This window comes from Corvus hawaiiensis, chromosome 26, assembly GCF_020740725.1.
Source record: "Corvus hawaiiensis isolate bCorHaw1 chromosome 26, bCorHaw1.pri.cur, whole genome shotgun sequence".
NCBI lineage: Eukaryota > Metazoa > Chordata > Aves > Passeriformes > Corvidae > Corvus > Corvus hawaiiensis.
The window spans coordinates 33,886,369-33,908,129 of record NC_063238.1 but is presented as its reverse complement, the minus strand read 5'-3'; the positions used below and the strand labels follow the sequence as shown (position 1 = coordinate 33,908,129).

Genomic DNA, 21,761 nt, shown 5'->3' with positions numbered 1-21,761 from the left:
TGAGGAGCTCAGAAGATCTGCTGTAAACATGACTTACTCGGCAGACATTAAAGTTGCTCTCAAGCCCTCCAAGGAGAATAAAGCCTGTCTGTTGGGCAGCTGGTTTTATCAGTCTGTGTTGCAGATTAAAACGTTTCAATGTCTTTTCTACCAAATCAAGAAGAAAAAAAATAATGTTTTTGTTACCAGGTCCCTGGCTGCATGTTCATAGAGAACTAATTGACCAAATGTCAGTCACTTGTGCTCCTTGAAGGGAAGGACCGTCTTCCCTGTGCTGGGCATACATGAGCACAACCCATGCCTGTTCTCAGGCTGATGGTGTTTTTTATGTTTTACCCACCAGCGACAGGAGCTGCTCAAGTTATAGTGTGCAGAGCCCAGACTGCCAGGCCAGGGATATATCTGCTCCCATGCTCCTGGGACATGGGATGTGGTATAGAGATTGCACTGCTTTTAAAATGGAAAGGTTTAGGGCCTCCATAGCCTAGCTGCCAAGCATATGCTTTATCCAGGCATTTTCCCCCTTAAACCTCCACTTGTGATGCTTATGGCATGCCTTGTTTCAGCAGAAAGCTCTCTAAGTCACCAGTTCAAGTTTTGAAGGCATTTATACCATCTCAGAATTGGCCAGGGTCTGTTGGGGAGATGAAATCTCATAGGTACAAGAGCTTCACAGCTCTGTACAGGTTGCAGGTATTTGGGCATTTTGGTTGCTTGTGGTGACTCATCAGATTTTTCTTGGAGGAGTGCTGAGGGGTTGAAGCACTGAAAGTGATCTTAGAAAAGTTGAAAGCAAAGATCATGGTGCCTACATACTGCACCTTTACAGTTACTGTGTGAACCAAAGTACAAGATTATAAGGGCACATCAGAGACACAGTTCAAGGCCTTCTTAGAAAGAAATACGAGATTTTGGATTTAAGTATAAGCCAAACAGATTGCATCTTTCTTGCTTTCTAGTCATGAGGTTGATACATGACTTCACTCTTCACCTGCTTTTTTTTTTTTGCCAGCTTATTTTCTTGCTATGTAAGATGAATTTCTTTTCTCTTGATTCACTTTCTGTTAGAGGGACATAGTGTTAGTTTTTTACCCCTGTAAAATTGATTATCTCCCATTCCTGTAGGTATAGATGTCTTAGACATAAATCTTCCTGCTGTAACTGGTTCTGGAGCTCTTTTGCAATAGTGTGTTGCAAAAGTCTCATTAGGGCTTCCCTGTGTCACAGTAATATTATGCCCTTTAAGCAGTAACCCTGCTTTGACGCCTCTGTGAATAGCAGTGCAATGCCTGATGAAAATGCAGTTTTCCTGGGATGAAAATGTTTATGTTAATGAAGCTATGTTCATACATGCTGGAGCTTATGGTACAGATATTTTCCGTGCAAAACCCCTGAGTGATATGCTGGTAAGACTCTTGGTGAGTCTAATCCTGGATTTAAAAAATGTACCATATTCAGTATGGCCTTAGAAATACAACCAGGGTAGGTATGAGGTAAAAATAAACCTTTCCATAATGCAGAACACTTGGTTTAAGAAGTGGAGGAATATTTAGTAACAGGCTTTGATTGAACTATGTGCTGTGGAACAAAAATATTTCATTGATCTCTGTGAAAGCTTGTAATTTGTTTTTTTTTTAATTGTTACAACTGTACAACCCAAATGAACAGACCACAGCAGTGAGGTTTGAACCCAGGATTTCTGGATGAAGACCCATGAGCAGATGTTTTGTAAGGTTAAGCACTTACTATTAGTTTGTAGCCAGAAGAGATTCCTAAGCCTTACGGTCAGTAACAGGTGACCAAAGGTAGTTTTTAAGTAAAAGCTTAACCTGTGTGCCCAGTGGCACAGGCTTGGAACAGGAGCTACTGTGTGTAGTTCAATTCTTGGTAATCATGTTCAACCATAGGTTGATGAAAGAAACATTTACCCTTCCCATTAATTTATATTTGTGTTTTGGTAACCCTCTGGACTATGAGCAGAAATAGGGGCTGGTCCTGCAAGCATGAGTGCAACTCGAGCACACTCTGCTGTGCTTGGGCTTGGTGAACTCAGGTGCTGAGGGAAAGTGAAACAATTCTAGGGCCCAGAGGCCAGCAGGGTACATGCATGCTTTGGGAGTTTGCTGTTGCCATTGCTGACTCAGCTGTGGGGAGGAGGGATGTATGTTTTTTGTTTTCAGAATTGCTTATCGAGCTGGTGGGGAAAAAGAAACTACTCTGGAGAAGTGGAAAAAGCTTTGTCTGTCAAGAAGGCAGTTTGAGCTTGCAGATCCTTTCCTGTTTAATTTCTAAAATCCAGGTGTGATTGAAAGACAGTGAAGTTCTGTGTTACATATTCTATGGGAAACTTCCATTCAGCTTCTCCAGCAATTTCCTGATACCATAACAGCAGCTGAGGAAAGGATCAGGCAGAAGGTGAGGGTGGGTAGGTGTTCCTACACGGCCACACTGAAGTCATTTCTGGAGATGTGAGAGAGCTCCTTAGGAGTATATTTGCTTGCAGCAGCTACAGTAGAAAAGGAAGAATGGTATGTCCGATGTATCTGGAGGATATTGGATAGCCTGAGCAAGTGAAGTACGGTGCATCCTGAGATCAGTGAAGAAGAGAGGTCAGGCTCTTAGTTGTTGCTTGCTGAAAGTTTGCAGCTTGTATCCAGGCACAAGCTCAAGACCTTCTCCCAGATTCACAGTGCCTCCTCCGGAAACAGGCCCATTTCTTGGAGCATCTGGGATTTTCTACAAGACATCTTCTTCAATCCAGCACTGAGCTGGACTGACCCTGTTTAGCTTGTGAGACAAAACAAAATTGTAGCTAGGGGACTACAGCTCTAATAAGCAGATCCCAAACAAAATTCAAGGCTGTTAAAGTGTCTCATTGAATTATGGTGCTACAGGAGCATAGTGACTCATAGTGAAGCTAATCACCTGCTGCTTTGTCTTGACTGCAAAGAATAGATTGCTAGTTAAACATTTAAAGGTCATAGCCTTAGAAGCTGTATTAGTGTTGCTTTCCCTCTTTGCTCCCCCAACCCCATAATGCCTGGATTTACTACGGGAAATCAAGCAGATACTCTGGAGATCTGTGTTCTGAAGATGAGACTTGGCATTCTTATCTTTCAGGCTCATGCTGACAACCTCTATGCATTCATTTATGAGAGAGGCCATGCTGGAACACATTACATTTTCTCTCCACAAATTTCCCAAAGCATCACCAGTATGGCATTGGTGCTCTGTGGAGAATGAAATTACCCTAAATTTTAAATCATAGATATTATGGGGTTCATTCTTCTTCATCTTGGGGAATTCCAGGAGTGAAACTGGAGCTCAGGTCTCTATTCCCACAGCCAGGCAAGTTCAGTGTTTTCAAATTAATAGTGCTTTATTGTTCATTGGACCAAGAGCATCTTAAAGGAGACAGTTTTCTTGGTTCTCCCTAAAGAGGCTGTAGACCTCTCTAGTTGGCTGAGAAAAGAACAGACTGTTTATTTCTGGCATTAACTTGTCTGTGTGGGTGAGCAGAGGAACTGTGTCTCTTGGACAGAACTGTCATTACTGTCCCTGCAGTTGTCCCCAGTTGCAGCAGTCATTGAAGCAATTGTCAGGAAGGTTCTGTAGAGAGAGGACTTGGCTCTTTGCCTAGTGGATCTTCCAATACTCTCTGCTGTAAAAGAGCCTTTCAGGTTGATGAAGGTGATACACTTTTCTATCAAAATGCTGGTCTAGCTCTTCTAAGTGATTCATGCTCCTTAGATCGCTTCCAGTTCACTGCTGTGAATCACCAGGACAGGTGGTGTCTGCCTTGGTGGCTCTCCTGGAGAAGCATTGAGATGGTGGTAGAGGAAATCTTGCAGATAAAATAACAGCAAACCATGCTGAAGAATCTAAACCTCTAGGTCACTTCAAAAGTCAGTGAGTGCAGTGGATATCACCAGCGATATAAGCAGAGTGTTAGCACTCCAATTTAAATATAGATTTTGAAGGAAGTTTGTAATATTTTCTGCATATGGATGTTTTATGGCAGGAAGCGTATCCTGCTGTAAATTACTCTGTTTGAGAGGCTGCATTAAAGGTTGTGTGTGACTTAAGCCTGGAAGTTTTTCCTTTCAGAACTGTTGGCTGTACTAAATTGATAGACCACTGGCATGTTTTAAGCTTGACCGTTGCCTTACTTTTGGACTGGGCTGGAGAGCATGGTGTCAGAAAAACATGTTTCCTATCAGCTGCCACGTTTTTGTTCTTGTAGAATGATCTGGACAAGCTGAATCAATGGGCCAAGGCCAGTGGTATGAGGTTCAACAAGGTGAAGTGCTGGGTCCTGTGTTTTGGTCACAACAACCCCTTGCAACACTACAGGCTTGAAAAAGAGTGGCTGGAAAGCTGCCCAGCAGAAATGGACCTAGGGATTATGGACCAGGGCAGTGATCATCCCCTTGTACTTAGCACTGGTGAGGCCCCACCTGGAGTTCTGTATCCAGTTTTGGGCTCCTCACTACAAGAAAGACACTGAGGTGCTGGAACATGTCCAGAGAAGGGTAGCGGAGCTGGGGAAGGGACTGGAGCACAAGTCCTAAGAGGAGCGGCTGAGGGAGCAGGTGGTGTTTAGCCTGGAGAAAAGGAGGCTTGGGGGGACTTTATAGCTCTCTAAAAGGAGAGCTCACTGAAAGGTGGCTGTAACCAGGTGGGGGCTTGATTTCTTCCTGGTTTCTTCTCCCAGCAAACAAGTGAAAGGACAAGAGGAAATGACCTCAGATTGTGCCAGGGGAGGTTCAGGTTGGACATCAGGAAGAATCAGGATGGTTAAACATTGATACAGGCTGCCCAGTGGAGTTACCATCCCTGGAAATGTTCAAGAAACAACTGCACATGGCACTTAGTGCTATGGTTTTGTTGCCAATTTGGTGTTTTGTTTAAGGGTGGACTTGATCTTGGAGGTCTTCTCCGACCTAAGATTCTGTGGTGCCTTGGTGGCCAACAACAATATGAAGCAGTCTTGTGAACTGAGGGAAGATGGACCTTGGTCTGACATCTGGTGAGGTGTTGGGAGATACTCTGTGTTGATTTCTGTCTTTATGCCCATCTTTCTAGTGCATGTCCACATCTATAGTGGTTCTTATTTTTAGGAGGGATCCTTGGATGCCCTAGTAGCCTTTTCCAGGGTTGCAGAACTGCTGTTGGGAGACATTGATGCAAGTAACGAAGAGACGGAAGGGCCCAAAACTTCCAAAGGAATAGGGTGGATAACAGCATGCTGCTGTACATCCAGAGATCCTCATTTGTGCCTGAGGCTGTCCCTGGCCAGCCTTGCTTGAAATGTACCATGTCACTTTAGCCAAAGAGCTGTCTGAGGTCCCGAGCCCATGAAATATGTGTGCTGCTGGCTGCAGGTAAAAGGGCCCCTCACTTTTGAGGGCTGCTGGCTTGTGCAGATTTTGGGTTGACCTTTGACCTCACTAACAGATGGCAGAATAAATTGATGGTGGATATATTTTTAAATAAGCAGATTGTACTTTCGGTCTTTGCCTGCTTGTCAGGATATTTTTTCTTGAGGTGTGCCTTGGCAGAGAGATGACTGAGGTAGGTGCTTACCTCTGCCTCAAGCATTTGAGGTACCCCCAATTCAGAAATAGGTCAGTGTTTCACACTGACAAAGCCTGGGAGCATTAAAGTTGTTTGAAATGTGTCCAGTGCAACTCTGTTAACAGCACCTTAAAGGAAAGATGCATTTTTAATAGTCAACAGCTACATTTGGCTGAGGGGCACCTGTCCATGTTACTCTGTGGAGGTGACTCCAGACATGGATCATGCTGAAGGAAGGTGGTGCCTTCTTGGAAAATAGCTTCTGCTGAAAAGTTTCTTCACCCTTTTTTTGCAAACTGATTTCTTTTGATGTTGTTTTTTTTTTTCCTTTTGTTAAAGGCAGTCAAACTTCAAAGGAAACCATATCATACCATGTTCTGCATGCACTTTAGGTTTAAAATGGAGTCTTCACACATTTGGTTACAGCTAGAAAAAAGTGTCCATGGGTATCCTCTCCCTCTTTCTGCCCATTGTGACTGCTGATTTGACTTGCAAGTGCTGCCTGTAGTAACGGGCAGTCATTGGATGGGTAATTGCTGATGCTGATTTATACCTGTTTTCTCTTAAGTCACATTCTTAAGTGCTTTAAAAATAGTTACTAGGTTTGCTTTTGTTTTCATAGATAACCGGCCATGTCTCTCTTTGGAACTCAATACGTATTTTAATTGCTTCGTGCCTAGATCTGCCCTTAGCTCACCTGCATTTTAGCAGACCTGGTATAAAGCTTTGTTAATAGATAAACCAGACCTCCTTCAGTGTGATTCTGTTCTTACTAATGTTTATGGTTCAGGAGTCTGCCAGAGAATTTTTTAGTGCTTCCCACCTCTGCTGCTGTAGGGTTTTGCCATATCTTCCATAGAGGAAAATACTGCATGCCCTGTGAGTATTGGTGGTTTATCTTGGGTTGACAACTGAGGTACCTTTTTCTTGTTTTATTATTATCTGACCTGCAAGTGAGGCCTTTCATGGCCTTTGATCCTGTTGGGAATGGCAGATTAATGAGATTAACTACTTTCTTTGGACAGAATTTTTTCTTAAGTAGAGAAACACTCCTTACATCAAGACCCAGTTACATTGTCCTTATTCCAGTTTCAAAAACCAGTTCTTTGGGGTCTGTCTTTTTAATTGAATCATTTATTTTACCTACTTTAAACAAACTGTTCAAAAAATCTAGGCTAATGCCTATTGCAAGTGGTTGTATCTGAAATGAATTGCAGCTGGACAGATTAACTGTGGCAGTTATTTCTGTGGAAGGCATGCCCTTGAGTTCACTCAGGATGAGTGGCAGTGCTGCTGCTGCAGAAGAGGAATTCAGAGATGCTCGTGGCCCGTGTGAGTGCTGCATTGCAGTTGCTGTCAGCTTACGTCACGAGTAATACTCAGGCAGCCCAAGGGCTCATCGGGAGACTGAGGAGAGCGTGGCTTTAGTACCATGTAACAACAGATCTCATGGTCTGTGTTTTCTGTGCTTCTTGGTGTGTATCTTGTGTCTTCTGTGCAGGGAAGCCTCTATCAGCAGCTCGCTTTTCTCCTTAATGCAGTGTAAAAAGCTGTGAGTGCTTACCATTTACAGCATTTGGGTTGGAGGGCTTTTTAGCCTCATTTTTTAATATATATTTAGAGTCTTACACATGTCATACTGTGATTACAGCATTGCACCATTTGAACCTGTCTGTTTTAATTAGCAGTTGGCATTGCCCTATTTATAGATAGATGGAAAAAGCCCAAGCTAGCCAGTTTGCCGTGCAGAGTGTATTTTCTTCTGTTGGCAAGTAGTTTGTAACCATTTTTCCATAGCTAAACTGGCTTGGCAACCTGCAGATGTTGCAGGCATTGGGTACTGATGCTTGAAATAGAAATGGACTCTGAAGAGGATGTGGGATGGAGACGAATAAATCAGAAACTGCTGTTGCATTGGAAGTCTGTTAAGACTGATGATACGACATGCTTACCAGAGTATAACTGCAGAAGTTGACCACATGAAAAACAAGCACATTAAAAATATATATATTTTAAATCTTGCTTCTGTCACATTATTAAGGTTTCTTTTCACTTTGGCATGTTGTGGTAACAAAACTAGTTACTAGTACAAGTGTTTGGCTGTCCAGCATGGTTAAGTTGGTGAGTATTTGTACAAGCAGGAGAAACAGACTGATTCTTTCTGGAACAAGTTGTGTCTAGTCTATAAATGATGTGAAAAGTGTGTGTGCTTTTCTTTTTAACTGCAATTTTAAATCTGCAAAAGTTTTGGCCTGTGTTGACCCTGCAATGCCCAGAAGACTGTTGAGAAACCAGAACAGCATTGTGTTATTAAACACCCGGGTGTTAGCTGCTCCTCAAGAACTGTCTGCTGATGCACTTCGCTCTGGGGAAAACAATTTGAGGCACCTTTGCCCTGTTTGAGAAGCTCTCCTTAACTAAAACCATAAATTACTTCTCAATGCAGATGCTGAATACAGGCACAGGAGTGTTGTTGAGCAGCTCACATGGAGGTTGCTGGGCACACGATGAAATTGCTTTACTCTCTACAGCATTTGGTTGCAATGATTTCGACACAGTTGTGTTGCAGCCTGGGCTTTGCATGGCCTGTGGACTTGTGGTAGGGTGCACACCATTGTCTTGAAAAACACTGCTCATGAATCAGTGCCTTAAGGCATTGCTGCCCATGAGGGGAGGGTGGGCAATTCAGTAACTCCCTCTTTCCTGCACACCTTTTCAGAGTAGCTGCATCCTTATTCTGCAGCCTGTATTTTTCATTGTCTTGCAAGATTTCAGCCTTTCAGTTTAGGACAGAACTGGCAAGCAGCAGGTGGATTTGAGTCAAGCTTACATTTGGTAATTTGGGACTAGAGCCCAAGACTTAAAGCTTCCAAAACCTGGGAGTTGTCACTTCAGTTAGCAAAATAAAATGTCGTCATCTCTGTTGGCTCTCTGTGTTACAAACTGCATTTGAGACCACATGGCAAGAGTTGTGTGATCCAAGACTTTTCTCAGCATGTCCAGCACAGTAATATAAATGTGGGTTTCCTCAGACTCTGTGTGACTATGTGCACGTTTGTGTGTGTAATTTCTGAGTGACCTGTCCTCAGGCTGACTGTCTTTGGGGGAATAGCTGGTTGAATTGATCCTGCTTCACATGGCTGAGCAGGATGCAAGGAAGGGGAAACCTTTCATGTAACAATATCACTGTGAAATATTGGAATGTTGGTTACATGGTGCTAAATCAAGGTAGTCTCTGGGCTAACACAGTTAATAAATTCTAAATAGGAGGTGACCCTTTCTGAGCACTTTCTCTAAACTTGTAATTTATATGCTAGTCCTGTGTATTACAATGCTTAAAGCCTAGGTCAGAAGTCCTCCATTCTAATTTGGCACCTACTCTTGTCTTTAATGGCCAAATTAATAGCAGTAGGTCACAGCCAGCTGTTCTGTAGGTGCAGGTTGATGAGGTCTGTTTCAGAAGAACAAGGGAGCATCAGAGCATGTGAGGAGCTGTGAGGTTTAGATGGATTTCCTGCAATACCAGAGATGTCAAATGACCAGATGAATGTTTCTTTGCTAAAATCAACTTAATTGTAAAGCACTGTTCATTATTTCTTTGAGAAACCTGAAGAAATGAAACAAGTTAGCAATTGGTCTGGCTGCTTTATGTAGGTAAACTGTAATTGGTTTTGTGTAATTTTCAAAATGCCACAGACTTCTTTTTTCATAGATTGGGTTGGGAGAATGCTGGTTTTTGTACATATATGGTGCATGTTCAAATTCCTTTGATATCAAAGCTTTTACTTGCATAAAACAAACACTTTCCACATATATTTGCTGTGTTATGTTGACAAAGCAGTGCCAGCGGTGCTTGGAAAACTGTATGTTTGCACTGCTGGGACAGTGGACTCTGGATTTTAGGTAAGGAAAACAATTTTCACAGTGGCACTAATCAGCAACTGGAAGAGAAGCCAAGGAATCTCCACCCCCAGAGACACTCAAAGCTGGACTGGACAGACCCCCAGGACCCTCATGAAAGTTGGCCCTGCCTTAGTGGGCAGTGAGCAGACCAAACAGCCTCCTGTGGTCACTTCCAGTCTTGTCTTTCTGGTTTTTGCTGAGTAAGATACTGAAAGGAAGGACTAATAACCAAATGTGTTACATCAGTGTTTGGAGGGGAGCAGAGACTTCCCTCCTGTGGAAAGAGAGGCATCCCCTAGGAAGGGTATTAACATAGTTTTGCATGTTAGTGCTACAAAAGCCTTAGCAGCACTCTGTATATGGATTGTAGCCTTGTTTAAAGCTGCCCAGCCCCAGCTGGTTTGCTGATCAAGGATTATAAAATGAGCAGGACTTGGCTAGAATAGTAACAGTGCTCTGAAGATTTGTCCTGTGTGGAGTGTAAGGTGTGCTGCTCCTCTACCCGAGGGCTGGTCAGTGAGAGGAGGTTCTAAAGGTGTTCTGTACTGCAGTGAGAGAATGGATCAAGCGATGGAGAAGGATAGCTTCTGCTCCTCTTTCAAGGTTTAAATTTCAGGATTTGCAAAGCCCTGTTCTTAATTAATCATTGCTTTCTTTCTGCCTTTTGATTTCTAGTCTTTCTCCTTGATTCAAATCCTGGCTTCTTGCAGTTGTTCTCACTACTCAGGGTGGTGGAGTGATACTTCAAAGCTTGGCCTTCCTGTCCAGGTCTTACAAACCTGGTGTGAACTGCGTGTGTGTGGGTCACAGCAGGCAAGTCCAGCCAGATTAGATGCATACAGTTCAACAGAGCTTGTTTGCAAGAAGAAATGCAGTTATTCTGTCCTCACAGAAAGAGATAAGCACATCCTTGGTGTTTGCATGCCAGTCAGCGTTGCTGAGTGTCATGCTGTACGCTGTGCTTGTAATGCCGTACACCAAGACAGCTTCATTTGATCTTTTCTGCAAGATGTGCCTTTTTCTTTCTGTGACTCAGAGAATTGAAGCTTTTCTCCTGCTGCACTCTTCATGGTTTAAGCAAGCACACTTTAAATGCAGCCTGATAGTGTGGATTGTTTGGAAGGGTTCATGGGATAAACAGGAGTTTGCCTGCAGAGCATGTGAATCTGTGCATTCAAAGCAGCCAAAGATCTAGTGAGCCCAGCCCTGTGCTTGTAAGATGTCTCACCTGATCTGCATGCAGCCTTCTGTGAATTTCACTTGCCACTTACAAGGAGAAAGCGTCTGTACCTTTTCTAAATTCAAAAGTTCAGAGTTTGTTGTGTTTTTAAGAGCGTGTGTTTATTGAGTTTCAGGCCAAAAGCACAAAGACCTCCAGTTCCACTGCTTGGAGATGGCTGTCCTCATTTCACTTTCTGTAACAGGTGGAGTGTATCTTTTTTTTAAGCAGGGTTCACTGTTGTGTATCAAATTCCTTTGTACATGCAGGCGCAAACAGCCAGCTGGTGTCAAACCTATGCAGTCACATTCTCGTTTGCCTTTCTGAAAATTCATTATATTTTAGTAAGGCTGAGGAAGCTGAAGTTGAAAATGAGTGGGATGCAGCCAAATTTAAAAAAAAAAAGGCAGCCTATCAGTGAGGACAAAACTGGTTAACTGTTTGAGAGCTGACCTCATAAACAGTGCAACTGTCTTTATACCAGGTAATATGAGCTTTCAGGCAATCTGGATAACTAAATACTACTGGCCTGGATTCCTGTTACACTTTTGCTATCTGCTGCTTTATTAAAGAGGTGTACAGGTTCTCCATGTGGCTGCCACAGAGTCTCCTCTCTAGAGACTCTCTAGGGGTTTAGAGGAGAAGTCTGCAAAGTCAGTGTGTTTCTAATCTCTTCTACCAAGCCATGTTGAAATGAGTCTGGAGTCAGAGTAAATAAATCAGTGGGGATGCAGTTGAGTAATGGGTATTTCAATACATACTTGAGACAATTTTTAAGTGGCATTTGGAGCATACAGAGCAGCTGCCTTGAGAAAGTACCAAAAAGAGGATGTACTGCCTTTTGAAGCACCACCAGCATCCCCCCATATGGATGAGTTGCAGTTAGAGATTGTTAACCCTGAGCAAAGGCATGAGATTGCCCCAGGAGAAGAAACCATGTCCCTGAATCCCCGGGGCGGGGACAGAGCTTTCCCTTGCGCCCAGGGCCTGAGATGTTGCATTCAATGTTTAGGTGTGCATGGAGCCTTTTGGTGGGTTGATGATGATGTATCTCTGTATAACTAACTGAAAAATAACAGACATTATCCAAAATTTCTTGAACTGGTAATTTCTTAAGGTGGTTTGAATGATTTTACTTCCCTTTGTCCCTTCATGATCTTTGCCTTGGTTCACTGAGGAAGTGTGCTCTGCTGGAAGAAGTGACAGCCTGTAAAAATAGCACTGCTTTATTTTGCAGATCTGCTTGCTGTGAGGTTTCAGTTAGATCTGCTGACTTGGATTTAAAAATAAACTTTTCTTCTGATTTTTGCACCTGCTTGTCCTGGCGGTGCTTGATTTTGTGCTTCGGAGGCAGCAGCCATTTAGTGGTAGCTGAAATCCTTGCTGGATTGGGATCAGCAGCCGAGGTGATTGGGAGACCTGAGTTGAGGGGCTTTTGACTTTTTGGGCCAGAGGTGTTCATAAGGCCAGTATCTAAACATAAAGAGGAGAAAGACCTTGTAGGCTTTTTAGAGCCTCTGTGGAAGTTGTCAATTCAAAATAAGTATGTTTTGCCAAGCGTGCAGTGGAATTGCAGTTGGTGTTCCAAGCCATTTGCTGTAAGTGTATTATCCCTTCTCCTCATTGAATATTGCTGTAATCTAATCAGATTACATTGCAGTTCATTGCTGGGCCCAGGCAAAATAAAGAGCGGTACTTCAGAAGAACATAAGTGTCTTGAGTTACTGCCTCTTCACACGTCGGGCTGACGTTAAGTGTTCATTTAGAGCCAGATTCATGGAGGTATGGAGATCTATGAGTCTGGCTATCTAAATAGGCCTGAACCAGATCTCCATCTTTCCACCCTCTGGAGCATGCAGTGGAGTGTGGTCCTCAGTGCAGCAACTGTCCCTGGCTGGTGGAGCTGGCCTTTACATATGTGTTGGCTGGCAGCTTGGCTCTGGGATTCTGCACAGGTGAGTGGTTACTCCAGATTAGCACACAGGCTTGGCCTGGTGTTCTTCAGCTTCAGGAATTCTGTTTTCCTTACAGCGTTCTTTTTATTAGCATGTTCCAGCTTTTACTGAGAGCATGAGCTTGGTGACTCTTGTCACCTGCTTTCCTTGAGCCATTGATGGGTGTAGCAGTTGGAGCAAAGCAGTTGGATCTGCTCAGCTTAAGACTGTTAGGTTTACTGAGCTATGCACAGACTGTTTCTGGAACTATATTTTGCTATAAATCTGAAAAGAAATGGGGAGAAGGTATGGGCAATGTTAGTGGACAGCTTGACTGTGAGTACAGATATTTAGCAGACCCTGTGTGTTTTCAGTACTGAAACTTTTTGTATTCTATAGAATAAAACATAAATAATGGAAAACGCTATTGTGGCATTTGCTCTTTTCAACAAATCTGTTTCTAATCATGCTTTGGTTTTGTGGCATTAAAAACTTGATGCAGAATTCTAGGTTCATAAAAATGAACAACAGGCACCTGTGAGGAGAGATGGATATTAATTCTTGCAGGAAATCACCAGAAGCAAAATTCTGTCTGTGCTGGCAACACCGTTTGTGAAAGGAAGAGGAGGAGGGAGCAAGCCAGCTTGCACTCCTGACACAAACACCTCAGACTAAAGGATTTTGTTCCTGGGAAAGACTTCTGCCTGGACTTTGGCTGCTCTCTGACAGGATTGTGGTTCAGTGATGCATTTTGTGTCTCTTTACAAGTTCATGAATTAATGACAGACTTAGGTTCTCAGAATGAACCGATGCATCCTGTGATAACTTAAACATTAAAACGCTTTTATCCACCTGTGTGTGACATCCTCTTTCAAATCAGAGGGCCACAGGTGAACTTTGCATTCATGCACTGAAGGCTGACTAAACCCAAACTGTCCAGAGATCATAGCAGGACTGGTTCATGACTGAATTTATACATTGCATGGGCTGTGTAGAGACCTCTGTGTGCACGGGTTAATTTCTGACCCTGTTGCTTTAATGGCAATGCTCGTGTTGACTCCCATGGGGTGAGGATTTTGCCCAGTGCTAAACTAGAAGAACAGCTAAAGTAAGCAAAAATGCTGCTCACTGAAGGAATAAGCAAGATCAGAAGAAGTCACAAGAGCTTTCTTGCATATTCTTTAACAAACTGACTGGAACATGGTCATAGTCTGTTCCAAGGACTTCTGAAAGCTGGTGGTTGCCAGGGCAGGCTGTGGGCTAGGGGTGTCTAAGGTCTCCTCTTCCTTTGGCTTCTTTGCTGCTTTAACTAGCTGCCACTGCCACTCTTCTCCTCAACTCCTTCATCATCTAAGTTCAGTGAAAATGCAGTTTGAGATCCTGCTAGTTCCATTCAGAAACAAATGCTAGTTTCTTCTGCAAATGAGAAAATAAACCACCCACTGCATTTTCCTCTCAGCTGGACTGTGGAGGGCTCTGGCAAATGTGACAGAAAACTTCATAGCAGGCCTCTGTGAATGTGTTTTCTAAGTAATTTGCCCAAAAGGGCACCTGATCAAACATTACAAGCAATCTGTTCCTTTGCAATGATGACACCTGCAGAAGTGAAGTATATGACAATGGCCTGCCAGAGCTGTTTTATTAAATTTGGTTAATCCAAAATTCATAGGTGAGTTTGGCCTTGAATCTGCATTTGTTGATCCAGTCTTCACTGAAAGATGTCTAAATTAAATCTAAAAAAAAAAAAAACCTCAGGAATTTTTTTCTCTGGTTTTGAGCAGCAGCTTTCAGAGACTTTACCAAGTGCTGCTCAGAAAGGCTCACAGCAGCTGTAGGAGTAAGGGTGTCCTGTTCTCTTTTCCTGCCTGGTGGATGCTGAAAAACATTTGTCTGTTGTCTGCAGTTTTTGATGTGTTTTTCCAACTTACAAGCTTTACCTGGAGACTGTTGACACCCTGAACATAGAGAGCTGCCATAGCTCCACTTTTAGGTTTCTGTCCCAGTAGTAATACCTGTGCTAGTCACTTCTAAGCAAATCTGTCCTTTTTTCTCTGTCTGCTGTAACACCCTGGAACTGATTCCATCATCCTTGAGTTTCATGGAGACATCCACATAAAAAGTTTGGCAAGACCAAGGTCCGTGCCCCAGGTAATCAGTGATGGAAACTGCTTGCTCTTCTAGCAGCATGAATTTGGATAAGGGTTGAGTAATGGCCATTAACTTAAAATGTCCTACTGTTAGTCGTTTGTCATAGCCTCCATGTTCAGAACTTCATTTAATAATCCAGCCTCCATTCTGCTCCTGCTTGAAGCCTGTTCTGATAACTTTGAAATTACAAAAATATTACACTCATTTTTCATCATTCTCTCCCTTTTGAGAAAGAGGAAAGTGGCTTGCACATTTGAACTATGTCCTTGAAGATAAAATACGAGCTTGTTAATAAGTTGGAACCTTAAAGGCACTTCCTGAAAGGCAGCATCTTCTGAGCCTGCTGGGGTTGCTCAACAGTGAACTGAGAAAAGGAAGATAAGAGGTTGATTGTAGTGAGTTGTTTTGAGTATATAGGGCCATGCAGTTGTACAGCTGCACATTTCATCAAACAATCATTTCCTTGATATATGATCATCACTAAATACAAACATCATGACTCCCATAAAACAATTGAGTCTCTTTCCTACAGTCTCTCCCTGTTGTCTCTCTATGATGCTGAATGACAAGCAAGCATCAAAAGAAATCATTTATGCCTTTATAGTGGACTCATTGTAGTGTCATGGTCCACAGACTTCTGTTTAATTATCTCACATGAAGAAAGTTTGTGGTCTTTTACAGGCTTAGGCAGGAAAGGGAAAAGCAGGGAAGGTGAGAGTAAAGGCACATTTTGCCTTGCAGAGTTGCCTTTTACTTACAAGAAATAAGGCTGATGTTATCACCCACTTTCTAATCAAATTCAACAGGAGCATTTTGTTAAGCCACTTTCTCTGAGTGGGAATTCTGGTGAATACACCTCTCGTCTCCAGTTTCAAAGTATTACTTTAAACTGTTCCCAGGCATTGTTTCCCTTAATGGATGAATTATTATAGTGTGTCAGAGAAGCAGATAATTCACGGCCTCATTTTATAAACTGAGAGCCCAAGGCACAGCAGTTTGACTTGCATAACTGTAGGGCAATGAATGGAGCCCAGGTCACCCACCCAACATACTTATGGTTTGGTGAAAAGTTTGCTAGTTGGGCCTCAGTATTTCTGTTTGGGAAATTACAGCTGCTGTAGGATGTCAGAGATTTTTTCCAGGGACCTGCTTGTAAGTGAAGTGTGGAGAGGGACAGTGCATTCAGCATGTTCTCTGTCAGATGCTCTTTTTGCCACCACATCTGTGGGTTGATACCACTGAAAAAGAAACTATCTCCACTGATCTTCTGCCTACCTGGCTCATGGCTCTGTCCTTGAGTCAGTAGGCAATTGGTCACTTACAGATCAGGTTTTTGAAAAGATAAACCATAAATTAATTTGGAAGCTGAAGCGGGTTTTGTATGACTGTGGCATTCACTGCAATAAACTTTTTACTAGATTTTGATTACTCAGGTGCATAGCCAGTACCAGGACTTGCACACACGTTAATGCTGCTTGTAAGGTCCATCTCTGTGTGCAGAGCGCACGTGTTGGCCGCCCGCTCCGGCTGTGAGTAAACCACTCATCAAACTGTAATTTATGTAAAACATATGTTGGTCGTGTTCGCTGCAGCTGAGATTGGATAAAAGAAATCCGAATTACCATCCCTTGTTACATTTGGATATTTTCAAACCACTGCAGTGGTACAAAATGATTCCCTTCTGCCAGTTTGTGTAGCCAGCTGAACCCAACCCTTTGGAAACAGGAGCATCGGTGCAGTTCTGCTGGTGGGAACCAGCCTTTACAATAACCTGCCGAAAGCTGAGATAAACCCTTTACACTGCGGGTGTTCCTGGAAGAACAGCTGAATGCATTGGTGATGGCCATGGTCCTCCAGCTCAATAAATCAGGGGGTGGTGAGAGGCTTGTTTTTTTTTTTTTTGCTTTCTCAGGAAGCGTTTGTATTCTTGACTGTTAATATAGTTGGCAACAGGGAAGTAAAGCTCTCTTTAACTCCAGTGCTGTTGGAGTCCTTCATACATTGAGGAGAAGCAGTGGGATTCAGGTGTGGGAGAAGATGCGCTGACACTGCCCTCTGTTCAGTCTGGTGAGCCTTGCCAGCCTCAACCCACTCCCTGCATCCCTCCCTGGGTCCATGCTGACCAAGCAGAGGTGCTGGCTCAGCCCTCCCAAAGTTTTCAGCAGCACCCCTCCTTCTTCTTCCTGAGCAGAATCCTAAACCCATCTTTTGCAATACCTTGTTTCCAGAAGGGACATCAAAAATTTCTCAAAACCATTTGTTTTCCTTTTACCTTGACTTCATTAGAGTAGCCTTCATTCGCAGAACAAAATAAACACCTCATCCTTTGATATTCTTGTAAACTACGGATAACATGAGGTTTCAAAAGGTGGGAAGAACCAGTAGCCCACTCATCACCAACCAGTTGCATTTGGTTTTCTTCCATGAGAAAGTGTCTTTATTCCAGGCTTAATTTATTCTGTTGTGGCTTGTCATTTTGGTTTTTTTTTCTCTGAACTTCGTTTGGCTGTTCTGCTGACCTTGCCCGTCCATCTGTATTATGTGTTGAGGGGATATGTTAATACTTTGGTTGGTTGTGTTTCAGGTAAAAATCTGTTACCTTGGAATTTAATATTAATAGTAAGTGACCCTTATTTCCTAGTCTCCCCAAACCACATGGTGCCTTATTTCCTTCTTACTGTTCTGATACGACCCTTCCTTTTTTCATATAACAGACTTAGGAAAGCAGTGTCACTTAACCATTGATGGTCCTTAATATTCCAGCATTTCAGTGAGTTTTCAACCTGAAAAACCTACCTTTTCCCTAAACTTGATTCAGAATTGCTCTGCTGGTAGCCAGGGAAATTTTTGGTTCATTTGTTCTTCTCTGCCATTGCAGTTGTGCCACATTAGGCTCTGAAATAAAATTACTTTTATTTGGCAGTGGATCCAGAGAAAAATGTCCATGTTTTGGGACAGAGATCCACTCTTTCTTGTGGATGTTGTCCTTTCTCCACTTGCTTTCTCTCTGTTACACCTCTCCCCATCTTCTGTACTGCTTTTTGAGTTACTGGAGTCAGTCTCAGCTTGTGCAAGTGCAGCATCGCCAGAAGAGATGGGTCCAGACCCAGCCTGGAGTCTGTGTGCTTTTCCCACCTGTATGCAATGAGTCTACAGCTCTTTGATGTTACCAAATAATATTATTTCAAAAGCTCCTTATAAAAACATGAGTAATCAGGCAAGTGACAAAGGACTTTCTGTTTATCTTTTTGAACAATACCAAATAGCCACAATTTGTTCCAGTTATTTGGTATCTTTGTTCCAGAGCCATTTCGTGGGCACAGGACTTAATTCTGCAGGAATGCAGGAAGATGGTGACTTGTTTCCATGTTTAAAAAATCAAAATATTACAGTTTCTTAGGAAGATTTTTTTTTTTCTACTTGAGCAATGCTATTTTTAAAGCCTAGGGAAGATTTTGCTCTATGATACAAGTCTAAGGTTATTTTAATAATCAAATACAGTTTGGAAACGGTTCGTAAGAAGGTTGATGTTTGTATCCTGAAATAGTAGATTTAATTTGCCAATGGGAACTAAGCAAGTACCAAAACTAACGCTAACCGAAACCAACTTATATGGAAATTTAATAGGCTGATGGGAGCTGGTATTGCTGATTGAAGCGGGGAAGGAAGGGATGTGTGTTGTGAGGAGGGAGAGCCCGGGGGGAGCGGGGGGTTTGTGCCGCCGTGGGACGGGCCGTGGTGGCGGCGAACGGCGCCACCTGCTGGCGATGCCGGGAGCACGCCGGGCCCGGCCCTGGAGCAGCAAAACGCGTTTGAGGCATTGGGCCTAAAGAATCTGGGGATGGGAAAGTTGCATCGAATCCCCTAGGTGTGGAAATAATGCCCGCTCCCTTGACAGCTGTGCTGCTTGGCTTTTGACATCTCAACCCCTTTTCTTTCAAGTCTTCTGCCACAGGCTTGGGCCTCATGGCACAGAAAGCTGCCTGGAAGAACTGTCTTTTTAATCATGTTTGGTTGCTTGATTCTGGTCTCCAGGTGAGCAGGAATTAGTCTCTTCCTGGGATGACAGATACCACTTAGATCTGCCCTGTTAATAGTCTGGTTGATTCTACAGTTACTATTACTTTGTTTTACAGTTGCTGTGGAAGACTTGGCGCCTCCATCCTGGTTGTTATGCCTCTACACCACAGGCAGGAATCTCATCAGTGGTCTCACCTGCCTTTTTGTTTTTCAGGTGGTACCAGAGAGATTGGGTCTGCTCTCACCAGAATGTGTATGAGGCACAGAAGTATAGAGTCCAAACTCCGGCAGTTCTCAAGGTGAGTGGCTCCGTACCTGGGCCAGCACTGGAGGTTCCTCCTTCATGTGCTTCTGGGGAGCATCTAAAGCTGTTCACCAGCATTGTCTTCTCTGGTGGCTTCTGCCCATGTCACTGAGAGCAGGAGTTGTTTTCTCCCTGCAGCATGTTCAGTGCTGTGACCATGCAGGGTTTCACTGCACATTCGTGGGGCTGGGCCAGTTCACCTCAAATCACCTCTAAATGCTGCAGATTCTCACTGTCAGTTCCTGTTGCTCAGTGCTGAGCAGGCGGCTGCTGATGTGACCAACTGACCTGTCTTTGTTTCAGGCCTTTAAGCTTTGTCTCTTAAGTTTTAAACAAGCAGCAGCAGCAGCAGCAGCGTTGTGCTGCTTCCTCAGCTTACTGCACAGCCCAAATAGCTTGCGGCTCAGAGAAAAACCTTTAGCAGAGCAGTATACAAAATGCAAATTCTCTCATCCTGTTTTTGAAATTGAAGTTAGACTGTAGAGGTAATGAGAGAGAATTAACTCATGTGAAACCTGAGCTGTACAAAAACAACCTACTTATGTAGTAAGTAGTAGTTTGCATGTGTATGCCTTTTTTAATCAGACCTGAAAGTTATATTTGACCTTTGGGGAACAGAAACTATGCTTCACCACTTGCCTGATGTCCTGCTTTGTTTTTTCCCTTTTTCCCCCATCCTCGGAAGTTTTCAAAGCCAGGTTGGATGGGGCTATACGCGGCCTGGTCTAGTGGAAGATATTCTTGACCACGGCAAGGTGGCTGGAACCAGATGACCTTTAAGGTCCCTTCCAATCCAAAACATTCTGTTATAATTCTGTGATTATTTTAAAGTAAAATTATTTATGAAATTGGTTGTGAGGAGACAATTTTAGTCTCCAGTTACCACAGAATTAGCTGTTTAAATGGTTTGATCCCAGTCTCATTAATTAGTGGAGCATTACTGGTTCTGTATCATGGACTCCACCAATATGAGGTGAGGCACATCAGTGGGCAGGATTTTGTTCTCTTGTACAACTGCTCTGTCTTCTTGTGTACATACATGTGCTATTTAAGTTTATAATCTCCATGGCTGCATGAACCTTTCTGGTCTCCAGAGTATCCATTTAAATTGTGTGATGGTTGAGTAGGATCTGTTTACACTGAATTGTTTCGGGTCACTCCTTTGCTTTACACTCTGTTCCTCAGTGTCCTGACCTTCTGTAATTCTGGTTATCTTGTGATGTGGATTTTTGATTTTTTTTTTAAATCTACTTCTTTCTTTTGCTTTCTCTAGTGTAAACATTTTTATGTTCTGATATTTACATTATGACACTGGTAGCTGTCACAGCAAAAAGTAAAAATACTCCAATATTGACCTTGGCTCTCTCTGTAAGAATAGGGGCATCTGCAGGATTTGATTGCTCTTTGTGTTTTTTCAACAAAATTAGTGCTTTAATTGACTGTCTGATAAACCCACTTCAAGAACAGATGGAAGAGTGGAAGAAAGTGGCCAATCAGCTGGATAAAGACCATGCAAAAGGTAGTTACGGAGGAAGAATTCTTTAATAGGAGTAAGATTGTAATATCAGTTTTTCTTCCTCTTTTTATGTTTGTACTGGGGAACTGAATGACATGCTTAAATATGTATAGCAGTTTTTCTCTTTTAGAACACTCCTCTCCCAAAATGCTTAACAAAGTGTTAACCCTTCCCATATGCATTTTGAAGATTTAGTTTGCAGGACTCCTGGGGATGGGTTGTTTTTCTAGACTGGTAAGCAGTGACTGGGTCTAACTCTGTTAGCCCACTCTGCCTGTATGTGCTGAGGATTGGAGATGCCACATGTATCCCTGCAGAGCCCTGGGGTGTCATTAAAAGCAGCTTGTAAGATCATGTTATGCCTCAGCCATAGCATCCTCCAGAGACTGCACAGCCCTGTAAAACATTGAGCATCGTTATTTTATGCCTGATGCCATACAGAAAGTGCACCTGGGGAACGGGAGAGCTCTGATGTTGGACATGGGATGCCCAGGGCTGCAGTGGTGATGATGGCTCCAGAGGCTTTCCTGGGGGAATGAGCATCAGGCAGCCAAGTCTTGCACAGCAGGTGCATGTTGGTAGATGCCTTTGGCTTTGTAAAATTTGTACTGGGAATGGTGGCCTTCTAGCACAGGTACTGAAAGCAGATTGCAGTTTGCTACTGACTGACCCTTGAAAATTTCAGACTTTTGTTACATCTGAAAGAAGCAGCAGCAGCATAATTTATATTGGGGAGGGTGAGAACTGATGGGAAGGAGTGGGCTTGACCTCCAAAAGAGGATTTCCTTCTTCCCCATTATTACTGGGGTCAGATAGAAGCAGTTGAATCAGCAGCTCTTGAAAAACTTCCTGCCTTGTGCTGCAGAGAGTGTTAAGCATGTAGTGAGCAGGGGAGGGGAATCACATGGGGTCATGCAGGTAGGGGTGACCCAGGCCAAAGTGGCAGTGAGATTTAGAGTTTGCTGGGCAGACTTGGGTGTTGGGAGTGCAGTTGGCCTCGGTACAGCTCCTGTGCCTGCCATCAATCTGCTTCTGTTTTTCCATCTACAGAAAAGTAGTAACACTGACCTCCTTTGTTAAAGTGTACGTGTATATGTATATACATGCATACATGCCTTTTATCTTTTTTTTTTAAGTACG

At 43.1% G+C, this 21,761-nt stretch overlaps 1 protein-coding gene across 21 annotated transcripts in view; it reads left to right on the top strand.

The window, feature by feature from the left end:
* MTSS1 (MTSS I-BAR domain containing 1) overlaps positions 1-21,761 on the top strand; it is a 128,003-nt gene that overhangs the window by 74,119 nt on the left and 32,123 nt on the right. For all 21 annotated transcript variants that reach the window (XM_048286215.1, XM_048286232.1, XM_048286222.1 and 18 more), the window contains exons 5-6: positions 19,016-19,100; positions 20,533-20,624. In XM_048286215.1, coding sequence (XP_048142172.1) covers positions 19,016-19,100; positions 20,533-20,624 — 177 coding nt within the window. The remainder of the gene's footprint in view (positions 1-19,015; positions 19,101-20,532; positions 20,625-21,761) is intronic.